The sequence below is a fragment of the Balearica regulorum genome, chromosome 3 (assembly GCF_011004875.1).
Source record: "Balearica regulorum gibbericeps isolate bBalReg1 chromosome 3, bBalReg1.pri, whole genome shotgun sequence".
NCBI classification, from domain to species: domain Eukaryota; kingdom Metazoa; phylum Chordata; class Aves; order Gruiformes; family Gruidae; genus Balearica; species Balearica regulorum.
In genome coordinates, this window is record NC_046186.1 from 99288051 (window position 1) to 99313572 (window position 25522).

Genomic DNA, 25522 nt, shown 5'->3' on the forward strand with positions numbered 1-25522 from the left:
CCGTGCAACCTCCGGCGCAGCTTGAGGGCAACAGAGCTTATTTAAAACCCACAAATGTCTTTGTGTTCAACAGAACTGAACACAAAACTTTGGATTTTCAGTTTTATCTGCCAAGTTTCAGAACGCCTTGGGGAATTTAAATAATCAGGCTCGAATTTCAGTGAAACTGGCACCAGTGGACACTCGGGTTATAAATGAGGTCTTACAGCAAATGGTTTTGTGCAAGGCGATAATCTGGGCTTGCACTTCTTCAGTAGAAACTCCAGGACACAGAACAATCCTCCCCTTACGGCCGATGAAGAGCTAGCGACGTGGATTATTCCACCAGAAATGGTCAGACAATATCACTAACAAGGGGGGTTTGGTGACGTGATGCGAGTAAATTACAGTAAATGCAACTTCAGGCCTGTCAAGGTGTTTAGAAGTTTATTATTGGAGAAATTGATGCACCAATGGCAGAAACTGCCTAAGCTGCTCTTTCTACAACATATTTATTTGAACTCAAATAGAAATGAATAAGTTGTAAAAAGAAATTTCCTCCTATTAGAAGTTGCTTTACCAACCATAGTGACTAATGAAGTGGCTCTCCCTGTTTACGGGCTCTAGGAGACTATAAAATTTCCCACTGTAAAACCATTTAAGGCTAAATCACAAAAAGTCCAGTGCTAAGGGATGGTGCCAGCTACAGAATTATTTCAAGCTTACATATAACTCCCCAGCAACATATTTTTTTTCCCTTAATGGTTCTTCAAGCCAGGACAGAAACCACATCCTTAACAAAGCTCCAGTCCCTTTCCAGCTGTTCATGTGTTTTGTTTATATGTGCTATTCTTTAGTTCTGCTGATAGGAAATATCAGCAGATAGTCATCTTTCTTTTTATATTAATGAGGTCATCAGCAATACTAATGGGTGAAAGAGGCCCTTTTCCTAAACCTTCCAGAATAAATACGCTTCAAGATAATGTTATTTAGCATGTGGGAAATAAAGGCAGACAGGCAATAGCAGAGGTGTTTAATCCTAGTAACTCTCTCAGTTTATCATGGTGCATAAGAGTACAAAGAACCATTTCAGCCAGGATGAAAATAAGCTGAGAAAGGAAGACTCTTTTGTTATTTCTTCTCCACTTGGGTTATGAATATTTTAAGTAACCAAACTTTATTGTTTATTTCCTACCAGTTTATAGCAATGTAACAAGTGACATTAAGTGTTACTTCAAAAGTACTATTATTTTTTATATATATATATATAAAAATATATCTTATAATCATACTAAGCATGAGTTTGACTTAATTTGAGGAAGACCCTTAGTCTCCCAAGACAGAAATTTGAAACACTGGAGATAGATACAGATGAGAAAAGCAAAAAGCACAAAACCACACAAAATTATCACAAGGCATTTTCCCCAGACGCAGGATCTTTCCAGTTACGCTGCCTAAGCGCTTTCTGAAGGTGCCTTCCCTATTGCATTAGGCACTAAAATTGTTAAGAACTATTGCTCTGCAATCACAGCTTAGCAAAAATAATCAACCTACTTGTCGGTAATCATACACAGAAGCACTTCAAGTAAGAACTCCAGATCTTGCATCCAGAGCATGTAATTCATGAGGTAATACGCTGCTAATCCTGTTATCCACCAGACAGGATTCTCTTTCTGCAACTTTAATTCTTTAAAATAATACTAGGGGAAAGTAGTGATTCCAGGAATTAGGTTCTGGTTATCTGCATTGTGTTTGAAACGCTAACTTAATTATAGTGTTGTTCTTATTGTTTGCTGTTTTAAGAGCTGATTTATTCTGCCAATTAGAAAAGCCAGTGTTACGGCAATTTCATGCCTACACGTTACCTGTATGCAAAAAAAAAAAAAAAAAAAAAAAAGAAAAAAAGAGACACAGATTCAGCAGCAGCAGCAACGGGGCAGCTCCCCACGAAGTGCCCGTTCCTCCACCTGCGGTCCCACACAGCTTGCTCCTCCTCACCCCGGCTGTTGCCAGAGTTACCAGAAGGACACGTTACGCTGGTGAATACACAGACACGATGCCAGCATCTTTGCATAAGCGTTCCTTTCCTTACTACAACTGACGCACGGCACACTCAAAGTGGCGCATCAAAGCGTGAATGGTATTCTAGTTCTGTGCTTTTTGTGAATCAAACTTGCAGGCAAAGCAGCCTTACGAGTCCAAAGAAATGTTCTTGAAAGAAAGGAAATAAAAGCAAAAAGAAAAATAAATCCCTTATTCAATTTCGAGCGTACTTGCACCCTTGGAAAAAACTCGCGTTTCACAAGATACAGTAAGCCTGAGAACTGCAGCTGAATGGAAATTGTGCTTTCACTTTGGTAAAACAAAAGCAATTGCTGTCTATATTGTAAAAATCCACAACACAGTGCTACGCTATGCTAACGCTTAGGAACAGCTCTTTCTCAGAGGAAATTCAAAGAAACGTGGGTTTGCAGAAATGGTTTTGCTCCTCCCAAGTCCTCCTGTGCCCAAATTCATCGTAGCCAAGTGCCACTGCTTACCTGTGCCCACTGAAAACATACCCCGCAGTCTGAGCAGTCGTCGGACACAGAATGCAATTTGTAATCAAAGAACTTTGAATACTTGGGAGATAATTGTAAATGTGAATTCAATGTAGGCATATGATCACCAGACATTTAACACTGCAAGACAATAAATCTTCTTCTCAACTTTAAGAAATTTCTCATCTATTTTTTGGACAAAAATATTTTCCTCCTAGTTGATTATTTTTTGTGTTAAGTCACAGTGTCATTTACAACACCAGGGTTGGCGGAATGAAGACCAAAGTGGGGAGGGGGGAATCATCAACTCATTGTAAAGGAACTGAAAGAAAAATATTGTTTTGTAATATAAAAGTTTAAATAGGAAAAAAAAATATGGCTTGAGACGTGCAAACATGAGATGTAGTAGCTTAGTTCTACAAATGACTGACAATGTCAGCAGTAACACCTTGCGGTAATTAAGGCCCGCATCATTTTTCCAGGTGCATCATTTGGGCTCTGGAAGTTGTCACTAGTTCTTCATCTCCAGTTATCATCATGTGCACCTCTGCAAAAAACAAGCGAATACACTGGCCACAGAAATGCAGGCTTCAGAGCATTTTAGTTTTCTACCAAATATTTAAAATGATTGCTTCCCATTGGGCAGTGAAAGTAGACAGAAATTGGCTACTTTTGTGCAAGTTGCAAAAATCAAAGGCAAAAAGGTTGTTTGGTTAAATCTCCTGAGGGTCAGAGAAGGCTTTAATGACTGTATAGAAAGGCACAACAGGCTCTTACCATAAAGCATTTCACATCATGACATAAATAAACACTCTGAGTAATATATTTTGGGAAATAACCAAGAGCATAAACACCCTTTTCATAGTCCTCTGCTTCTCCAGTAAATGACAGTAACGCAACATCAATTTTTCCAGCAAGATCTACCTTCCATGCTCACATTTCCATCAACAGCAGCGCAGACATTTCACTAAGAGATCTGTAGCCAAGTATTTCAAAAGGTTTGCTGGCTGTACCAAGGACCAAAGCTAGAACACACATGCCCAAAGGAAATTTCAGAGGACAAACTGTCCGTGGAACAATATATAACTTTTGTTTCTCGCTTTTGGGAAGAGTGGGTATACACAATGCAACATTAATCATATTTTGTGTTTCAGCATGGAAGAAATGACAAAAGTGGATTGACATAGTAGCTGGTTTATCACATCTCATTTCTTCTCTTTCAGTTGGAAATCATTGGTATGTAAAATAAGGTTTATAACAATTTAGGTAGGCTTATAGTTTATTAATATGTAAGAGAAAATTTAAAGTTTTAAAGTAATGGAGTGCCAGATGGTTTTTGGTATGCATTTCATGCTGCTGGCCTGCCACCACAGTAGAACATCTCCATCTTTATCGAAAAATAATATTGTGATAACAACAATCGGACACCTTTGAGAAAAAAACAACTCCCTCTGCTCAGAAATTCCATCCTACAGCAAAAACTCCTTCCCTCTAATGTACTTTCACATGGGGCTACATGAAGTTAATTATGATGAAGCACATATTAGAATTGTTTTCTCTGTTTCAAGAAAATTTGGGGCAGGAAAGGCTCCAGTCTCCCTGCTTGTCAGTTCAGCTGCTTATATTTCATGTGTTTGTCAAAGGAGAGTCTCAAATTCCCCACGGAAAAACAGGAGTGAAATATAAGCCTTTCTTCCTTGTTTATCTCCTCAATAGCCAATACTCTTAGTCATAAGCAGAAAGAGAAGGATTGACCAAAATATCATCTAAGGGATAGGGTACTTTTTTTTTTTTTTTACTTTACTTTTTTTTTTTTGAGGTCTTTCTCCCTTTGCCAATTACTCATGTCACTTTCTCAACTTGCTGTGCCAGAGACGTGCGGGTTCCTAGGAAAACGGACCCAGAAATTGCTGTCTCATTCTGAGATACAGCTGCATTCTTCAGTATATTCAGGAACAGAAATTTGACTGTTGAAAGAATCCTCTTGCAGGCACCAGGATGCCTCAGCCTGAAACACAGCATTAAAGGTCTGGGCAGGGGGAAAGAGCGGGAGGATCAGGGCTGTTGGTTAAAGTCTCTTCAGCTACGAACAACCGGTTCACATATTCCTGCCCACAAGTCATGAAAATGGTATCAAGAGGCCCAGATTGATTTCTGTACCTCATTAGTGATGTTCATACCTTGGGCATTCCATGGATATTCTGGTTATGATGCATGTAAAAGTAAGGGAATGTCTGCCAGTTGATGGAGATTATACTTATGTAAAATACCTTTACCTGATCTTTCCAAATATTATATGGAAAATTATGATTACTCACCCTGCCAAAACAATAGCCTGACGTGAAACTTGACTACCTGGATGTACCGTTGCTCACAGTTAAGCAGCTTGTGGGTGAAAGTAATTGCTCGGAATAATTTCAGACACTGTAATTTAAAGATCAGATTGAAAATATCTACAAAGCACTTTACAGTCACACCTAAATCTTCCCATCGTCAACTCCAGTCATAAAACTGGATGCACGTAACATTCTGCAACATCGTGATTTTCTGAAGACAGAGTTTTCCCACTTGAAAGAGACTGTCTTCACTGCTGAGAACCATTTAAATATCTTTTGTTGACTTTCTTTTCAGCAGCAATAGAAATTCTGCTTCTCAGAACGCTTTAAAGCAGCAGCATGCATATTACACAAGAACTCCCCAAAGTACTGTGATATTTTTCCAGAACAGAAGAAAGTTTTCTGGCATTTTTCATTCCACCCTACAGAATGTGAAATTTGCTGCTGTTTGAAAACAAAACCACTTTTCTAAGACCACCCAGAAAAAGTCTCTCTCCTACAAGAAAGGACACAAACAACTACAAGATCTTCTACCTAGTTACAATACACAATGCAAAAAGCAGCGCAATTTTATTTGTCTACGCCTTATACATGCGTTCATGCATACAACTATGTCTCAGCCACCAGCGACTGACACTCAGATCAATTAATAGTAAGATATCAGAGCACAAACCCCGCCATTTATGAAGAGATAAATGTGCTCCCTCATCATTCTCGATAAAGGCCGAGCAACAGTAGTCAGAAATGACAGACTCCCCCATCGCGATGAGTTGCACCAGACTCTTGCTGGAGGTGCATCTGTGGGAAAACAAAAGGGAAACTTGTGCTGCGTTGGCCAAAACCAAGACTCGAGTCAACACAAGTCTTCCCTAAGAAATGCTAATCACGTTCTTATTTATTACTCCTAAAAGCATTAAACCAAGTGCTAATGATGTTTCTCATCATCTCGCCCAACTCCCCCATGCAGGCATAAAGAAGTGCCATTTCCATATTGCATTGCTTTATTTCTGAGGCAATAATCATTATTTTGTTAATAACAAATTCTGTCAAAATACGGCACTCAACTCACCTAGGCAGTAAGACTGACTTAAAATATGCCAATCTAAATATATATTTACACAAGCCTAAGTGACATTTACTTGAACGCTGTAAATTATTGTATATCTTAAGTAAACATATTTATATGACTTCTTTACAACAAATTTCTAATACTGTTGGAAAAAAGCAAACCCAAACATGCAGACATTTCTATGCCGATAACATTAAGATTATGAAAACAGCACAAGATAAGGCTTAACACAAGGCCACTGTGCTCATTTTTGTTTGGTCATTTAATCAAAGCATATATTGAAAGACAGAGTATGTCACCACCTCCATAGCTGGCTTTCTGGATACCGTTAATAGATACAATGCAATAAACCCAGCAACAATCAGAAGTATTTTGGAACCAGAAAAGCTTTTTAGTATATTTATAGTAACACGGAAACTCTGGAGGTTGGCAAAACCTTTCATTGCACAGATAGTACACCCTTGTCAGAGCAATTACACAGAAACCACCATTTCCCAAGCTGATCTGGTCACTGAGTTTTTGCTGCTGTTCTAAAGAGAAGCTGGATACGTTACAACCCCAAAACCATATTTGATATTTACCAATAACCAGAGAAAGGGTTAAATGGCAAATATTAAAGGTAATTGTTTATAAGTCAAAAGGAACAGAGGATCTGTGCTGTTGAGAATCATTACTACTGGTTTGATTGTTTTAGAGGGTTTGGGTTTCCTTTGCATTTTATTTATACTTTGCAGGCTTTTAATTAAAGAGAGGGGCTAGGGTAAGAACTGAAATAGCCATTTTGAAATACTAAAATAGCCATTTTTACCCTAACAAAATACAGATTTCAGTTATTTAGGATATCTGCTTTCCAATAAGTTACGTTTTCACAGAAAATAGATAAGCAGAAATAATTATCTCCTAAAGCAATGACTTACAGTTCTCAATACTAATCTTTTAAATTAGATGTTATTTTGTGCAAATTGCCTTAACATAGTTAGCTGACTGTTTGATACAAACCAATCAGTGTGGTTAATGACTGGTTTTATAAACTCTTTAGTTTGAAGAGAACATGTGTACGAAGTAGAAGAAAAATTTTAAAGACTTCCAAGCATGCCTCCTTACTGGGACATCATCACAATAATATTTACCTTGAACTTATTGCTACAAGTCTTCTCCACAGTAGAAATGTATCATCATCTTTATTGCCAGGTGAAAGTCATTCATCACTCAAAGCTCAGACGGAGAGTCCAGGCTGATGGCCAGCACTGGGGGTGCGGGGAAAGCACCCTTCATCCACATTCCCACGCAGCAACTACCAGACCATCCCTGCAGAACTTCACACTCAAAGATCGCAGCGGAAATTCAGCGTTTATGGCTATGCCGGTTAATGGCATCATCTTTTCTTCCAAGTACAAGTCACTTCTTGGTCCACCGAATTGCCATGCATGTTATTTGCCTGCCTACCCTGTAACGCCTGTTTGCCCACTGAGCAGAGGTGCAAGCGATCCCCTCTTCTGCATATACTAAAGACCCACGTTTTGTCAAAGTGTGTAGTGATTTCTATCTAGGTATTATTAAATGTACAGTAGGTGTTTTCACTGCAAGATACAAATAGCATTGGCAATGACAGAAAAACACGATCGTTATGGGAAGATGATGGATAATGGATCAAGTTTTTCTTCCTGTATTTGGAATACTATCTCTATCAGCTTGTCTAAAAGGCAAGTCCCTCTCATTTCTACCTCGACCTACTCTGTGATGCATGAAAACAGACAGTCACCTCTTCTGTGCAGATCGTGTCCTGAACAGTCTATTCCAGAGCCTAACTTCTTTTAAATTTTTAATCTCAACAACCTTATTCAATTACAGAACAAATAAGCTAATGGCTTACAGAAGTTACATCTCTCAAAAAGAGAGTTCAGGAACGCATGCATTTCTTTTCAGTGCAAACACATTATATCCTGCTAGATTCTCCTCTTATTTGGACATGAGGTAAACCTGTTCACAGTCCCAGTTGAAAATCTTTCTTTTTGGTAATGATTTAAAAAAAAAAAAATCAATAATACACAGTCACTTTTCAGCATAAAAGATTATTTGAGAAAAATTAGCCTTACCCACAAATTTCCTTTTTTTTTTTTTTTTTTTTTTTTTTTTGCATAGCTTCATATCTGCTCTCCATTTGCACCATACTGTAATGAACTGGCTGGATACACCAGTCTTAAACATCACCTCTGGCACTGCACAGTGTGCAGGAAAAGCCTCTCCTGTACCACTGTGACATCCCTTTTGCTTCCTCCTCTGCAAGTGGTATAAATGCAGGGACAGTCGCTTTTTAAGTGGCTCCTACCTTCGACCAGTCCTTATTGCCAAGACTACTTCTTGTTTTAACCGACTCTGTGACACCGGTCTTGGAATGCAAGATGCCAGAAGCTATTTTCCCCTCTATTACCAATCACATTGTTGAGAATCCAGACTGAGCCGTATTTAGAATTCACATACTAGCAAAGAGATTGGTTGTTAACTAGCAGGTCCGGTACATATCAAGAACTTTCACAAAGAGCAATTCAAAAGGTCTTGCACATTTCTGCAAAGTATTTCTTCAAATAAAAATGCAATGTGGCAAGCCAAGATAAAACATGTTGCATCTCTGCCTTCACCAAATTTGTTTTATTCTCTTCCTGTCCTTTCATATCAAGAAAAATGGTAACAGGAGTTTTTGTAAGAGATGGCAATAATATATCGATGTTCAATGACTAAGTACCACCATTCACTGCATTAAGAGTCAATGCTATAAACATGCATTCCGTATCTAACATTTCTGTTGGTCTCTACCCCCTTATTTAATGTCATCTCAGGTCCACAGAAAGTTTTGCAATTCAGAGAACTTAAATAATATTTCTTTTAGATTCCTTCACATACCATCAAGACCATTATGATGGCTGTAGTTTCTTTTTCCCAAAATACTTAATGAAGAGTGATTGGAGGGTGCAAGCAGTCGTTTTGCACTTGAACTTTGAAGGCTTGGTGTTGACCTGATTACATTGGGTTTCACTGCAGGATGAATCTCTGTTTGAGACAAAAGAGAGAGAGAGAGAGAGAGAGAAAAATTATACATACTTGACTTAAAAAATAAATAGTCTATTCAACATATTAAATTTACATTTAAATTTCCAGTGAAAGGAAAGAAAGTTTCTTCTGCATGAGTGTGTTTACAGGACCTTGAATAACAATTCAAACCCAAGTCTTCACACCTACAGTTCCTCCAAGTAAGAAAAAAAATCTATCTCACTTCAGATTGCCCATGTTCAATACTATGGCATAGATGTGTAAGGATTTCAGAGGTCGAAGAGATAACACAGACCAATCTGAAACAGGTCTGCATTTACATTTTCCTACCCTTTTGAGACTTGTATCAGAGCTACACGCCTACAGATTTTTTAGCAAGCAAATAAAAGCATTATACCATCGTGAAATCACCTCAGTACTTCAAGCTAGTCAATATTTTTTGTCTCAATAACAAGTTTCAAGGGATCTTCCCAAACACAAGTCACCAGGTGCAAGAGGCGGGAGCCAGCCGCAGCAGGGCTCTGAAGCTAAAACTACCCAAACCTGCATCAGAACACAAAAACCATTAGGACTGTGCTGGGTTCCCCAGGTACTGCCGGACTCCCACACCGAGTCATTACTGGGGAGCTTCAAACACACCAGGGTATCTATTACGGTTCAGAGAGCAGGATTATTTTGGAGGAGGAGGAAGAAAGGTGGGTGAGAGGCAGAGAAATGCATCTGGCCAGCACGCTTCAGGGCGGCAGCTGCCGCGTTTGCCAAAAGCTGATAGGGCTGTATGGAAATTTCTCCCTTATCTGCCAGAGGAAAGCGGCAGAAGGAAGCCTCAGCAGAGTCTGCTGCTCCTGCACCAGGAACTTGCTGAACCAATTAATTTATTCCCATCACACACTTGGGTTCAAAATGCCACCGCTGCGTACGTCCTCAGACAGACCCAAATTTGTGAGGGAAGCCAGAGCGCCCGCGGGCAGGTCCCCATCCCTCTGACACAGCCGCGGGGCACCAGCTGCCGGCACCGCGCAGGTTGCGAGGCGCTTGCAGCCCAGCTACAGCCGGCCAGCCTGCCTTCCCCACGGAGCAGAAGAGACCTGCGGGCTGAGAACGGGAGGGCAGAGGGGCTGGCAGACAGATCAGGAGAGGCAGCTGCCCAAGGGCAGTAAGATCAGAAGACAAAAATGAAGTGCTTTCTCAGTTACAGCCCAGGTGTGCACCTCCTGAAGAGCGCTTCTTCCTGCTTTTCTGTTTATATAATCGGGCGTAGAAGCTGGGAATACGCAACATCTGAAGTGAGGTCAGGTATCCAAGGAGGAAGCCCTCCAGCCTCTGCCATTCACGGCTATCACGCAGGACAAACACGAACCACTGCAGAAAGGCAAAGTCCACTGCGATAGCAGATTTTTTTCCTCTTCCAGAAACGCAAGGAAGTCTGACATCCAAGCGCTGGCCTCACGCTCTCGCTCCCACGGCAAGCCTTCCCTGGCAGCCTGCAGGTACCCAGCCACCCCCACCAGCGACCGGCCGCGGCTGCAGGGGAGGCTGGGGGTGCACCACGAGAAGTCGTGGTAACCTTTAAAAGGCAGATACGTAACAGTGGGACAGCCGAGCAGCTTCGCCGGTAGCCAAACAAGCGGAAAGGAGTAAGATGGCCACAGTGGCTTGGCCAGGCTGTACTGGGAACGGCGTGCCAGGAGGAGACAACACCAACAATTTTCACATTTGAGAAGACTTTGCTTAATTGTTAACCACTGGTTCGGTCAGAGCACCCTCAGCCAAGATGCTTCAAGAGGGACAGATAAGAAAGAGCAGAGTAGGGCAATGCATGGGCAGGTGTTAGAAAAGCACAGAGCTAGCGTAAGGTAATTGCTTCAGGGCAGTCCTGTAGATTTGGGTGTGCACGTAAACGCTAGTTTGACGTCACAGATCTTCTCACCACTTATTTAGATGAGAGCTTTTCACTGCAGTACTCATCAGCTTTCATACAAAAGAGTTTAGGAACATCAAGCACCCAGCACGTCCCATTTTTCATGGTATAGAGAACAAGCATCCGTTTTGCTTTTTTACTACAATGGGAACAGCAGCGCACTTAATGTTTTGAGCACTACTGACTGCTAAAGCAAAACTTTAAACTGAAATAGAAAGGTTTGCACCACTTGCTGAAGATGACTGGAATTTGGATTCTAAAATGCTCATTTGTCAATCTTTTCCAATTTTCTTAAGGAAACAGTTAATTTTCAGGGCTACCACCACTGAAATCTTCTTTGCCAAAGAGCTCCAGCAGCAACCACAATAATCCCAGCAGCTGCATCAACATACAAGAACTGATAAACTCCTCCTATGTACAGCGTATAGAAGATGTAATTTTATACTTTCAGGGTGAGTGAACAGTTGAGGAAGGAAGCATTTCCTTCCTTTGACTTTTCTTCAGTTTGGAGGTCACTAATCCTGTTAGTTTACCACAAAGGCTGTTCTTTCTCTTTCTGCAGTAGAGGAAGCTAGCAAGACCAAGATCTCCCTTTAAGTTCTAGTAATGAACTTAATTAAACACAGCCAGGTCCACTTCCCAAGGGATCGAGTCCTTCCTGAGGGGTCTTTACACCTTACGCTCACTCATCCTCTCGGTATAGACTTGCTTCAAATCTTTGCATGCTTTAGATCAGCACTTTCTAACTAGCTGCTTCACCACACCTGAGGGGGTAAATGAGGCATTTCAGGGGGTTTGCCTGAATTATATTGTCCCATCATATTATTGTATTATGGAATGACAATAATTAGCGATTTTTTAATTCCTGCTGCTCTTACCCTTGTTCTATTGCCTAGTGCTTCACTGAGAATCTCTCAGCCACCTGCACCTTCTGCTAGCTGAGAGAACTAACTATAACATCCAAATAAGCCAAACTACCCCTTTACCTACAGAAAAAATAACCAGTTGGCCAGATTCAGACTGTATGATCATTTCTGAAAAAAATAAAACAGCAGTAAGAAACAGTAGCTGAATGACGCATTAGGAACCCTTTTTTACAAGGCCAGGTTGCAGCCACAAACAAGTAAATAGTAGTAACAACTCTAAAAAATTCTTCCATTTCCACTAGGGTAAAAAAAATAAAAAATCCAAAGCAAAGAAAGAGAAGTTGAAATCTCCTACTGAGTCTTTTAAATAAGCATCCTGGATTCCAGAGGTGCTTAAGCAGCTGCGCCTCTCATCTCCTCAACACACATCCCAGCTGGAAACGTTAACCTGGTTTCCTCATCACCAGGAGGTAATACAGGACATTTAATTAGCCCAGGGGTCACCTGGGGGGGGTTGTTTAGTAATCACAGTGATGACTGAAGAGATTGCAGGGGATTAGCCCCAGCTCTCTAGAGGACAGGGCCTTCTTTTAATGCTTAACCGACCTCACCTGTGGGACTGGCGGCCAAGAAGCAGAACAGGGATAAAGGGAAGCGATGACCCAGGATGCACGGGGCACTGAAATCCTCTGCCTTGCAACTAAAAAACAGTAGTGCCCCAAGATACACACTTAACCATATGCCAATAAATGTCTGTGAGAATGGCATGGAAGGAATTTTAAAAAGAAAACAAATGCCTCCTGTAACAGCTATGACATGAGAAAAATAACACAAGCATTATTTATTCACTGGAACATGCAAAAATCCAAAATAAACAAAAAAAAATAATCACAGACTAAATTAAAAAAACCCTACCAAGCTAAATGGCAAACAAAAAGCCACTTCCTAGCCATCCTCACACAGCTGATTCAGATGCGTATATTTAACCACACTGGGTACACTTCATATGCTCGTAACGCATATTATTTGCTTTCAACCGTAATGAGATACCTTCACTTCCCACACAGTCAAATGCTAAACGGACTCTGCAGATACCTGGTATATTTTAGCACCGTTAATCTTCTACGAAACCTTCACCTAAGTACACATAATGCTGTCTGACACTGTTCATCCATTTACTCCCATTAAACTACAGACTTACGCTCCCTGACGTATTGAGACAGCCCCTCACCGACGAAATAACGTGGCACTAAAAAAATACAGCATTTTCTAAGATGACACACGTTTTCCCATCTCTCCTCTGGCTGCACAGGGGGGTCAGTCGGATGCGCCACGTCCTGTCTGATCGCCCGCCCTCACAGCCACAGCTCCACCAGGTCAATCAAAGCAGTCCTTTCCTCATCCGCTCTAATGGCGGCATACGGCGCGCGCACAGCTGGGATGCCTCTAGGAAATTATCACCAGCTTTTTTCTTAAACTCCAGGGCAGGAGGAATCAAAATTCAGTGAGAGCAGGCATTAACTCTTCATTACCCAGTTTTCTGTTGTTTGGATTTTGTTAAAATTGATGTTCTGGAAGAACAGTTACAACTACATTAATAGCTGATTCCTGGTTCAGTAAGTCAAGAGACTTACTGTTTACCTTGTTCTAGTAAAAAAAACAAACCTCCTGTTGACTGAAATTTTGAGCAAAACATCTAGACTGAGCTCTACCCTCAGCTTCACTTCTGTAGGATAGGAATAATACACTCCAGAATTATTTACTGCTGCTCTGATCAAGAGATCAATTTCTATACTCATCTGAGGATTAATAAAAAGCCTCTGGGCTATCTCAACTCTTACATGACCATGTAAATATTTAATAGTCAGTGGTGGTTCCTTGCAAAGAAGATGGTTTTCATTTTTTTTAATAAAGAATCACAATTACTAGAATTTCTCCTATCCCCATTATCACCACAACTGTTTGTTGTCCTCTTGGCTGCGATCCCAGCAGAGATTTCATTGCATCTTTTAAAATTATGTCATCAAATTTGAAGATCAGTGTCTTAGTGTGGCTCAGGTCTCCTCCTTTTAAGTACATAGGAGTATGACAAGTGGATTCAAGGGGCACAGTAGAGCAGCACTGAGCGTACTGAGTATCTCCCCTTTGGGCACTTATTTTTTTTATTCAGACTACCAGACTATTTTTCACATTCTAAATTACACGAGGTGACGCTCTGCCATTTTAAACCAATATCAAAATGCCTTCTGCCTACATCCTGCAAGCTCAATCATGCAGTTTTGCAACTAATAGTGGACCAGAATTTTTATTAATTTATTAACTTTATAGTTTTCTTGTTACTAAAAGCATAAATCTCTCACTCTACGAATATAGGATTTTTAAGTATCAGTACACACTGAATGTTCATTTGGTTCATTATTCTCCGGAGGCAGATACGCACCTAAATACCCAATGATACATGACAGTGGTTTTCTGGTGCTTTTTATCTTCAGAGGATTTCCAGCAAGTTCACAATGTCGATCCGCATCTGAGGATTTTAAAGAACAAAACTCAGTTTAAATATTTTACCATTACAAATATAATTAGGAAACACCAACCAGTTTCTGACTTGCATTTTTACCACATTTTTTTTTCCTTTTAGCACATCATCTTCTTTTTTTCACCAACGCTAACAATGATGGATATTTAAAGGCAGGCCATGTCCTCATTCATGCAAGTGATGTTATGTTTGTTTGTTGGTTTTTTTTAAGTTCATGTAAGTTCTAACGCAAACTTGATTGCATTTTTCGCTTACAAAGTCTTTTTGGAGACAGCCAGCCAGGCAAATGAAGCGTAGATGAAAACATGAGTACTAAAATAAAAGCAGCTCTGGCTATTAAAAATAATTTACATTGAATTCTTCATTGTTTTCTCCAAGCTTGTCTGGCTCTAAACAAGGTAATACAGATGTAAGAAGGATTTAAAGTTGGGACTACTGATTTCTGTCACGTCTTACTCGCATGAGTGAGTGATTCATGTAATTCTTAATAAGCAAAACAGAACACAGGGACTATCATGGCCAGATGAAGCTTAAAAAAAACAAACAACAAACCACCACCAAAAAAACCAACCAACCAAAAAACCCCTTTAGTATAAGCTTTGAACAAAGCAGTTAGTTGGGACCAAGTATGACAGAGCTCCAAGGTCTTAAAGATCGTGACTTCCTGCAAAGTAAATGAAAATAAGCGGTTCAGTAACTACTTTTAATTTGATGCTACAACTATGAAGTCACATCTTTAAAGGCATTGTGAGTACACAAGCAGAGAACCTGTCTACATGTCCCAAACATAAGAAGTGCTACTACGAGGAGGTTCATGGTTAGACAGCAGAGTCAATCAGCCTATGGCAAAAATTCACAAGACACTAGGTTTCAGGAAATAGTTTCAAGACTACTGAAACTATACTACTTTTTTTGTTGTTGTTGTTTGTTTGTTTTAAACTACTCAGAATACTTGGGTTATCTGTCTTCCAAAAACACATAAGAAATCCCCAATAGGGCTTCCAGCATCCCTAGAACAAAGTATTCTGTTTTGTACAAAACTGCATTCCTATGCTGTGTAGATACAGAATTCTCTCACATGGCATTACTCCCCACATACACATACCTACACCTCTCTTTCCATAGGTTTCACGTATGCACAGATCTGCAGATCTGCATTTTCTAACAAGCTTCACAATAGCTAGATATTACAAATAGATTCTAATAATTGTAATTCCACTGTCTCCACCTTGTGTTTTACCCAAAGGTTCCTGTTTGCTTGATTCCCGCACACGAGATGGAGTACATAGTCACACGACCAGGGTAAGACACTAAACAGAACAATTTACCATCTCTCTCTACATTCTCTCTAGCTCTGTGCAAAAAACACGTAGGTCACGAAACCACAGCAATGACTGAAATAAGTATTTCGGTATGTTCACAGATGTCTTCAACGCAGCAGACAATGCACAACTTGTTTCAATATATTAAGGAATCTACTTGAAATTCTGGAAATGCTAGCTGGTACACCTGGGCAGCCCAAAGGTTCCAGAGCCCTAATGCTGAGTACGCAAAGTACTTTATTATCTTAGTAATGAAATATACTCTTCCCAGTGAAAAACAAATAAAAAAATAATGCACTGAACCTGGTGCCTGGAATATTTTTAATATTCCACAACACTGGAAATATTTTTAGTGAAAGGGTAGAATGATGTGTCTCCACTGTCTCCCTTAGTAAAATAAGCACAGACTATAGGGTATAAGTATTTTATAGTTACTTTGGGAACAGCAAAGCATCACCTAAGAAGTAATTAGCAAGAAAATTTTCCATCTACGTGTCTTCACTGTAAAAAAAGACATTGAATCCTGGAGACATATTAATCTGCTCACTGAGAATACAGACTGCAAAAAGAGCACAGTTTCCGTGCTTGAGGCAAAGCATGTTCACCAAAGGTACCAGGTGGGTATTCCAAAGCACACCTATCTATTAAAACAGTTACATACGTTTAACAGCAGCAAACTTTAATCCACAAAATGGTACTCCCATAAAAAGTATAATAAAGTTTATGATCTTTATGCACTACATACAGAAAACCACAACAGTTAGATCGTGCATCACTCTCAAGTGTAAAACCATAGAATAAAATTTAGGAAGTTGTCAAAAACAAAATTAAAAACAAGTCCTAAAATCAAGTATGAGCTTCCACATGAACAATAAAAATCTTAGTAAGATCACTGAAATAGTGGAAGCAATGAGAAAAGAAATATTTTTTAAAAAGAGTATTGTATTTGATAGTGTATTTTTTCAAACACATCAAAAGCGGGAAGTGTACTAGTGCTGTAGCAATAGGAGACGATCAAGGTGTGAGAAAAATATACAAGAAAGATAAAGGCATGGCAGAAAAGCTGACTGCATTCTTCGCATCAGCATTCACTGCAGAAGCAGCTCACTTCCAAAATCCTTTTACGAGGAAAGGATGAGAACCGTGTCACATCGAAGTGGCCATAGGAAATATTTCAAAACAAACTGGTTAATGAATAAAAGCAAGTCACCAGCACCAGGTGGAATTCATCCAAACAGAAACTGCTGAGCACGTACACTACTGGTGTTTAACTAATGCTTAAACTGGCCTCAGCTCACGAGAACAGGAACACGGCAAACGTGATAACATTCCTCAGTAAGCAGCTCTGCAGACCAGCAAACGGGCTGAACTATTAATAGAGGCACACAGTTAAATATGGAAACACCAAGGGAGCCAACAAAGACCTTGTAAAGGGAAAACACGTTTAACGTGTTCACATCGCTCAGCGGTGTGTCCTTACAGCAAGGAGGACGACGGCACCCCGCGCCTCGCCAGCGCGGCGAGGGAGGTAACCCTTCCCCTCCGCCCTGGTGAAACCACGGCCAGACCCTGCGTGGAGGTCTGGGATCCCCACTACAACAGAGATACGGACACGCTGGAGCACGTCCAGCTATTGCAGAGCTGGCTGGGGGCTGGAGTATGGGACGTACAGCCTGAGGGACCTGGGCTGGTCAGCCTCGAGAGGTGGCGACCACGGGGAGACCCCGCTGCCGCCTGTAACTGCCTGGCAGCACAGCATAGGAAAGATCGAGCCAGACCCTTCCCGGAGGCACGCGGGGATAGGACAGCATACTCGTGCTGTCTGTGGCAGCGGACACAAACCGGGAGATGGGAAATTCTCGTTATTTACTGTGAGGTTGATCAAATGCTGGAACAGGTGCCCAGAGAAGCCGTGGAGTCTCCATCCTCAGAGACACACAATCTCACCTGGGCAAAAGACCCATGAGCATGTGAACTTTATGCAGGGGGTGGGATTAGAGACCTCTAGAGGTCCCTTCCTACCTACACGTCCTGTAAACCAGCAATCACACGTGTCACAGGTCTGACAGGATCCTCTGAAGGAATCATGACACATACACACGCAGCTGATCCGATCTGGCATCCAGCTGGGCATTTCAATTACCCTGTCACCAAAGACTGTGTCTGTCCAGCTGTTACAGGGTAAAAGAGAAGGTGTTTTTCGGGGATTATCACCTGATAAAAACAATTGCCTACGCAATCCCCAAAAGATCTGTGCTGTTCAATATATAAAAGATTAGGAAAAGAGGCTACTAGGGAGTTAAATTTCCCAGTAAGAAAACACTCAGCATAATCAAAGCTAAAACTGATTGCAAAGGATACCAGCAGGATCAAGCAATAAATGTAAATTAATTCTTCAGGGGCAAAATGACTGTAACATCCAGATATAATGACGGGTGCTAAACCACCACCACCCAAAAAAGAATTAATGGAATCGATGTTAACAGCTTTCTAAAAATATCTAGGCAATACTAAAGAGTAGTCACTTAAAAAGGAATTAGAATCAGAATATTAGAAATGATGACGATAGGATGAAAAAGCAAAATAGAAAACAGCACGTGACCCTCTCTAAAATGATGGGAAACCTGTATCTTGAAGTGCATGAAGTTTGGGGCACCATAACCCTAAAAAGTATACGGTACAATTAGAAAAACTACAGAGAACATTATGAACCCCAGTGTGAAATGGATTCTTTATGAGGTTTTAAACAGACTGAGTTCTTAACCTAGGAAAGTGACGACTGCTGTGGATATTACAGAAATCAACAAAACCGCGAATGCTATAGAGCTTAGAGACTCCCACTGGGGAGTTACGTCTCTTCAGTATTCCATCGTATCTCTATCAAAATTCAGATTATCTAGTCAATCTACTGTGCTCTGTGTATTCCCTGAATTCTGTTCTTAGAAACTATGGAAAAAAACCTAGTGTGTTCTTGTAGTTGTTTTACTGGTTACTAAAACCTGATACATATTCAGTGGTAATAGTGGAGAAAATATTTTCATACTCGATGTAGCCCAAAGATCTTCCATAGCTATCAAAATCAAGGATGTAAGAGTTATTTGTGATTCAATATCTGTAAACGTTACTCAGTTCAGAGGAAAGGATAGTTTTACGTCAGTAGAACATAGCCTGTGTGCTTACAAAGGAAATCAGTAACACGATCTTTGCATATTCTACTGAGCTTTCACATCTTTGTTTTATCAAACCAGATCATAACAAGCAAGTACTGTGTACCAAACTTGTTATTAAATCTGCAGATTTAACGGTATGTTAAGTTTGATCATGAACAGTATACCCATTTCCAGATAATTACATATTATATATATATTATACAGATAATATATTACCATCCACTGAAAACATTTTGACAATCATGTCTACATAGATGGAGTGTAGTTACCCAAATTTAAATTACTGTAATTAATACCTATAGTTATATTGATAAAACTATATCTGAGCAGGGCGGGGGGCGGAATTCCTGAAAAATCTTCCTGTGCTGCTGAAGTAATAAGGTTCACAGATGCTCGGCTCACTGCCACACGTGCATCAACGTGCCTGTAAGCTGGAGACAGATCCAACCTTGTCAGTGACTGTCTGGAGAAGAATGCCCACTTTGGTTTCCTCTAATTAAGAGACCTTCCATAGACAATAGTTTTGCTTAACTTTCTAAACAATGTGCAATATACACAAAGAAGGAATTTTGCCTAATTTAGATCATGGGAATTTCCTCTTACCAAAACAGCTCACCAATTCCAATTATTCCTGAAAATCCATCAGACAAGTTTATTGCCAACAACTTCAGCACGTCTTATTATCTTCAGGCAGAACAAAGTCTGAGATTTCCACAAGAGGTTGTGCTCCTAGCAGGAGAGGCCATGCCTTCTCCACCTTCTGCTGACCATCCCTACATTGCACTGGGATGTAAACGCATCGTCTCCACTACCTCCTGCTGGCATCTGGGCAGGGGTCATGCTATGGCATGGTTCACTAATGAGAAAAATCTAATTCTCCATACTAAGTGAAGGAATGAAGATCATAGAATAGGACCTCATTTTCTGCCAGTGGATGTAATTGGCTGAGGGAGGCGATGTGGGTGGAATTACAATAATAAAAAAATGCTCTGTCTGAAATCTGTTTTCACCTAAAAGATGGTTGGGCCTGAGATTAGCATTCTTGCAGGCTTCCATGCCCCTCCAAAACAATGTAAGTATCTGCAGATGAGTTCAAGTGGACTGCAAAAATAAATTCATTTTACCAGCAAGGTCTGACTTTTTCAGACTTTCTTTCTCAGAACTGGGAATTAGTTTCATTTACAACCTGGCACTTCAACAAATTGCATATGACTAAGAAGGAATAAAACCTGGCACGCTGCTGGGGTAAGTGCCCCACCATCCTTCTGTCTTTTGATTTTATGGTTTCTGAGGATCGGTATGGTGCCTACTGCAATACAGTTGGTGAAATGCAGTTACATTTTCAAGCACTGGTTTGGCACACACAAAGAATCGGGTGAGTCTGGCTAACCATCTAAGCAGTCATTAGATTCAAGTTGTTACAGCACACCAACATGGAAAACAAATTCCAGATCAGTTCTTGGATGTCCTATCTCATGCCATATCACATCATGGTGACCTACTACTCTGGCCACGTTATGATCTAAGCACAATTCTATTTTTTGTAACACCAACACAGACATTTGTTCAATATTGTAATTACTCAACATACAAAATCAGTACTGTTAAATTAAGAATCTTGTTTAAAAATTTAAAAAATTACTTGCATCAAGCTATCTTTAGAAAAGGATTTGAGGCATTCAGGAAGAGTGTCTATTTAGCTATAACATTAAAATCTACAGAGTGCACTGAACACAAGTCACCAGATATAATTACAGGAACAAAACCAGAAAATATTTTTTTATTTACTTACTAGGCTTTACTAGAGTAAGAATATGACAATGACAATGCAGGTAAGAGCATTGTACGATTCCATAGAGATATTGCCAGAAACAGAATATAGATTATGTGTGTGTGTGTATATTTATGTGTGTATGTACACACAGAGAAACATGAGTTAAATTAACTGAGGTATAACCTGGTTTCCACTACTTGAAAGTAATTTGAAAGTTGTGTTCAAAAAACATCGACAACTACGACTTCCCCCCCCCCCAATCTATGTTAGGTCTAATCAGGAAGCATCAGCATTCAAAAAGACAAAATTGCAAGATCTGAATTTTGCTTAAAGCAAAAAGAATAATGAAAGACACAGATTACAGGAAAAAAGACAATCTTTCTGCTCTTGATGTTAATCTGATGTGGCAGTTTTTCATTCAAAGGAACAAAGAGGAAGCACTGCCAGTCTGATACAAGAATGACTATTTCCCGCTGAAAAGCTCAGCTTTTCACTCCTTTTGTTTTAAAGTTGAACTGTGCATGTAACACTTGTTCTAGCATGATGATTAACAGTTGGACGAAACATTTTTTCCTTTTGTTTTTTTCTCGTCCTTAAATGCTTCATGTTCTTTCGAACTGACTGACTGCAGTGAGTGAGAAGAAACAGGGATAATGACAAAAAGATTCAAGGTTCAAGTGAAGTTCTAAAATTAGTTTTCCTCCATGACTCAAGATAAATCAGTGCCAGTTACATGAATTAAAACATACAATGCTTTCCCCTCAGAAAATAACTCTTATTTTGCATTAAGGATTAAAAATATAATCCTAGTCTCGCTTTAGACACAATTCTTTCATAAAGTACAACCCATTTTATTCACATAGCAGACATATGGTTTCCTTAACTCCGAAGATGTTCCTGACTTGCACAGCTTTGAAAGAAGAAAGAAAATGGCCAACAGGACAACTAAATAAATAAGACAAGGACAATGAACAGAAATATTCACCAAGTTCTGGACGACTGCAGAAATAGGTGAAGTGTTTGCATGTGAATAATGGCTGGTGCTAAAGTACGTAAGGGGAAAATAATTACTCAAAACCAGATTTTAAGCCTCCACGGAGTAAATTTCTTATAATCAACACTGACATCATTGGCATCCCAGTTAAGTATGCTGGGAAAACATTTAGCCTTAATCTAGTAAACGTGGTTATAAAACCAATATCTAATATTCTAAAAAGGTCTCTTCAATTCTAATACAATTCACAGTACGATGAGCCAGCACGGCTCATCTTGGAATACCAAGCGTCTGCTCCAAGAACTGCCTCTATGGAAGACTGGGAAACACAACCAGACAGCGTGCGCAGTAAAATGACGTGCTCAGCACAGGTACAAAACCTGCTGAAATATTCAGTGATTTTGCAGCAGAATTTACACCCATGTGCACATAAAGAGACTTACTGTTGCCATCTACAACCACTCATAACCTTTTGTTATACTACTAGTGATTTTATGTGTACTTTATATTTTGGCTATAAAAAGAACAAGCATAATATAGAATTTTATTTAAAAATAAAATTTAAAACTGGGACAAAAAAAAAGCAACTATGATGAAATAATAAACACGGCTATCACCACCATCTGATCACCACAGTAACGAAAGGCTGTGTTACAGGCCAGACTTAAATTCTCATGCATCCTCGGCTCCTTATTCCTTGACCAACCCCACTGGGAAAAAGTAAAACATGTACAGATCTATACTTTCTGCTCAGCAAAAGAATAAACGAACAATAGAAAAGCGACCTTCTTTCACACTGCCCAGTAGGAAGCATGGTTTTTATGTCATGGGACTGATTTCCCCTCCCTGCCCCTGATTTTTTTTTAATGGCAATTTTTTGTAAGTGAATGAGGTAATAGTTATCCCCTTTTTAATTCATTTGAAATGTTTCCCCAGCGTGAAATCTGTTCAAGGCAGCCAGATTCTATCCAACGTGTGGGTGATATGCTGGACAAATGAAAAAAAAATGAAAAGCAAAAGCGTATAGACAAGAAATGTTTATTGAAAAAGAAAATAAAATTAAAAGACAAAAATGTGTGGGAAGCACAGCACACAGAACTAAGAATTAAAAAAACATCTTACATTCTGCCTTAATGGCAGCACAGTTAATAGGGACAAAGGGACGTCTTGCTGCCTGCCGCAGCCGGAGGGTATTTTTGCAGACCTGACGAGCCAGTTTTGTCCAACACGTTGTGTGAAGAAAGAAAGCTTGACGTGTTTTCACTGCCGACTTTGGACTTCCAGTGTTACGAACTGGAGTTCCCTGTGTGGCCTGCCGGGACATATGAGTTCTAACATGGGATTCCTACAAAAACAAAGCAAAATAATAATAATTAAAAAATCATCACATGTATGTCTGAATTACAGCATGAAAAAAATCCAGAATTTGGATAAATTCGCAAGGTTAATCAAATAATATATATAAGCACTATACAAAAAAACTGGGGCTTAAGCAGGAAGCTATAGAAGACAGTAGAGAGCTATATTGAGTGGATGCCATTCTATATGAGATATACTATGTCATATTCATGTTTTATAGATACACCATGTGATTGACAAGATGACATTTGTCCAGCAAAAATGCATGAAGTGGATGTTTATCTAAGACTTGGTCATATAAAGACACGGCAGGACCTCCACACTGTTCAGTTCTACTTAGGACAGGTAAAGGATTAATAAATTAAATTTTGTAACACTAAAGTTGAACACACACATAAAAACCATTCTATTAAATATTTAAATCACAGCAATCTTGTGAAAGCACCACACTTCCTTTTAGGAAATTTTATCTACCCAATCCTACCTCTGTAGTTTGGCTGGAAGAGAGTTTATCTTCATCTGTCTGTGTGGGCATTTTCAGGCCACCATATTTCTTCCAATAAATCCAGCAAGATGCACACAGTCTACATTGCATATTAGGAGGACCCCAAGAATACCACTGGTGAGACTGTGGAGCTAAGGAAGAAAAAACAGCACAGCTAAAGTGGTGCATGCTGAATTCAATATCATAAATCCAAATGCTGTAATAGATGGCATTCCTCAAGAGCATTATATAGATAAATATTCAATACATTTCACATGGAGAAAATAAGACCTTGGATTTTTAGTTTATTTTGTAAAAAAGCACCCCAAAAGTCAATTCCAAATGGAAATTTCAAAATACTTCCCTACTTAATTTCAAAGGACGGGCTTTATACTGCCAAGAAGAGATCTTCTTCCAGGGGACTAAAAGAAAAAAACAACAAACCACAAACCAACCAAATAAACAAACAAAAACCAACCCAAACAGAAAAAAACCCCCAACAAACCAAAACCCCAAACCCTATAAACCCTCCACTATTTCTAGTGAAGAGACCATCGAAGAGAGGCTTATTAAGTTGCTTGCTACTTATTAGAATTACTAAAGATCTGGGTTTTTGCAAGTACTCACTTTGCATGACTTGGGTAAGTCAAGATCCATATAAGAAAAGGAAAAGCACTTCTACTGACCTTGGAGATGCACGGGTACCTTTACCTTTTGCATGTGGAGATTCAGCAGGGAACACTAATTTAATCTTTTCTATTTTCTTTTTGTAATCATTCACAAGAAAACTATTCTTTATAAAATGTGATTTGAAAACCAACAAAGCCTATAACTGGAACTTTCTATATACAGAATATGATTTTAATTTAATTGGTGTTTAAGACACAGGGAGCCATACCAATGATAAGTAAAGAACTCTCATATGGTAGGCCTTTTCAATTCTTCCCAGTTCCGGATTTTATTACATATTCTCTCATATAACCTATGCTGAAAGCTGCCATTTCAAGAAGTCCACAAAGGACCACCAGAAACACTCAAAGTACTAGGAAAAAAACCAACACCCACCCCAACAACAACAGTAGGGGAAGAGAACCCAAATAACTCAAAAAGTTTTGCAATGTTACAGGAGAAAAAAAATAAATTTGAATCTAGTATTCTGAAGGTAAAGGAAAAAACGTATCAGCATCATCATATTATACTACTTTACCTTTCTGTACTTTCCAAATCATTAAAAAAAAAATTAATCATAAAGCAGACCTGAATACTGACATTCAATCGACATGTTGAAGCCAGCTCTAACTTATTTCTACCACACAATTAATTGAAAATTATACTCTATTTGTAGCATGCAAACAAAAGTACATACCTTTGTTGTTAAAAAGTGCATATTAAGATTAAAAATATTATTTATTTAAAAAAAATACTTACTGTAGCAACTTTCACAAGCCCGACCTATTAGCGAGGCCTGTGCCTGATAAGAGGCTCCCATTGCTCCATTGACAGCAGCAGGTTTCCCATTGTTGCTGGATATTTGATTGGGATTTGGCTTATTGCTTTAAATAAAATAAAAAAAAAAATAAATTTTACTAACCAGTTAGTCAACATGAAAGCAAACAATCTAATTCTGGAATTCTGATGTGTGGTGACATCATCTGTAAAAACTGCTCTGAACGGCAAGACTAATTTTTATAGTCCTCTAATATTTTCAGCACTGTAACAGACTTGCTATGTAAAGAGCTGCTTTGATACTCAAACTTACAGATCTTTGTAAAATGCTCTCACGTGGCCTAAGCTACCTGGCAATCTACTAAAAGACCAAGTTTCAGGGTCAAGCATTAACACGAGCCTGACACAGCACAGAGTGTAAGGAGGGCATTCCAGTCAACAGATGAAGCTTTACAAAGTGAGGCTGGGCTTCGGGTGAAGTATAACAAGAGTAGTAACACTGGCTACAATACTACAAGGCTGTCCACCCTAGAAGAGGGCCTGCTGCCTTGTATCTCAAGCAGAAGTACATACCTCCCCACCAACTGCAGTAAATGCAAATTTTCTATAACCCTGGCAGAGCTCACTCATATATCAGGCTGTTCTCCCTGGGCTGTGTCCTAAATTCCTTTCACA

At 39.5% G+C, this 25522-nt stretch overlaps 1 protein-coding gene across 2 annotated transcripts in view; it reads right to left on the reverse strand.

Moving 5' to 3' along the window:
* Positions 1 to 25522, reverse strand: part of MTA3 (metastasis associated 1 family member 3) — a 137555-nt gene that overhangs the window by 33727 nt on the left and 78306 nt on the right. For both annotated transcript variants that reach the window (XM_075749147.1, XM_075749149.1), the window contains exons 12-16: positions 24830 to 24954; positions 23402 to 23553; positions 22681 to 22903; positions 14200 to 14286; positions 8826 to 8972 (exon numbers count right to left, since the gene is read on the reverse strand). In XM_075749147.1, the coding sequence (XP_075605262.1) occupies positions 8826 to 8972; positions 14200 to 14286; positions 22681 to 22903; positions 23402 to 23553; positions 24830 to 24954 (734 nt within the window). The remainder of the gene's footprint in view (positions 1 to 8825; positions 8973 to 14199; positions 14287 to 22680; positions 22904 to 23401; positions 23554 to 24829; positions 24955 to 25522) is intronic.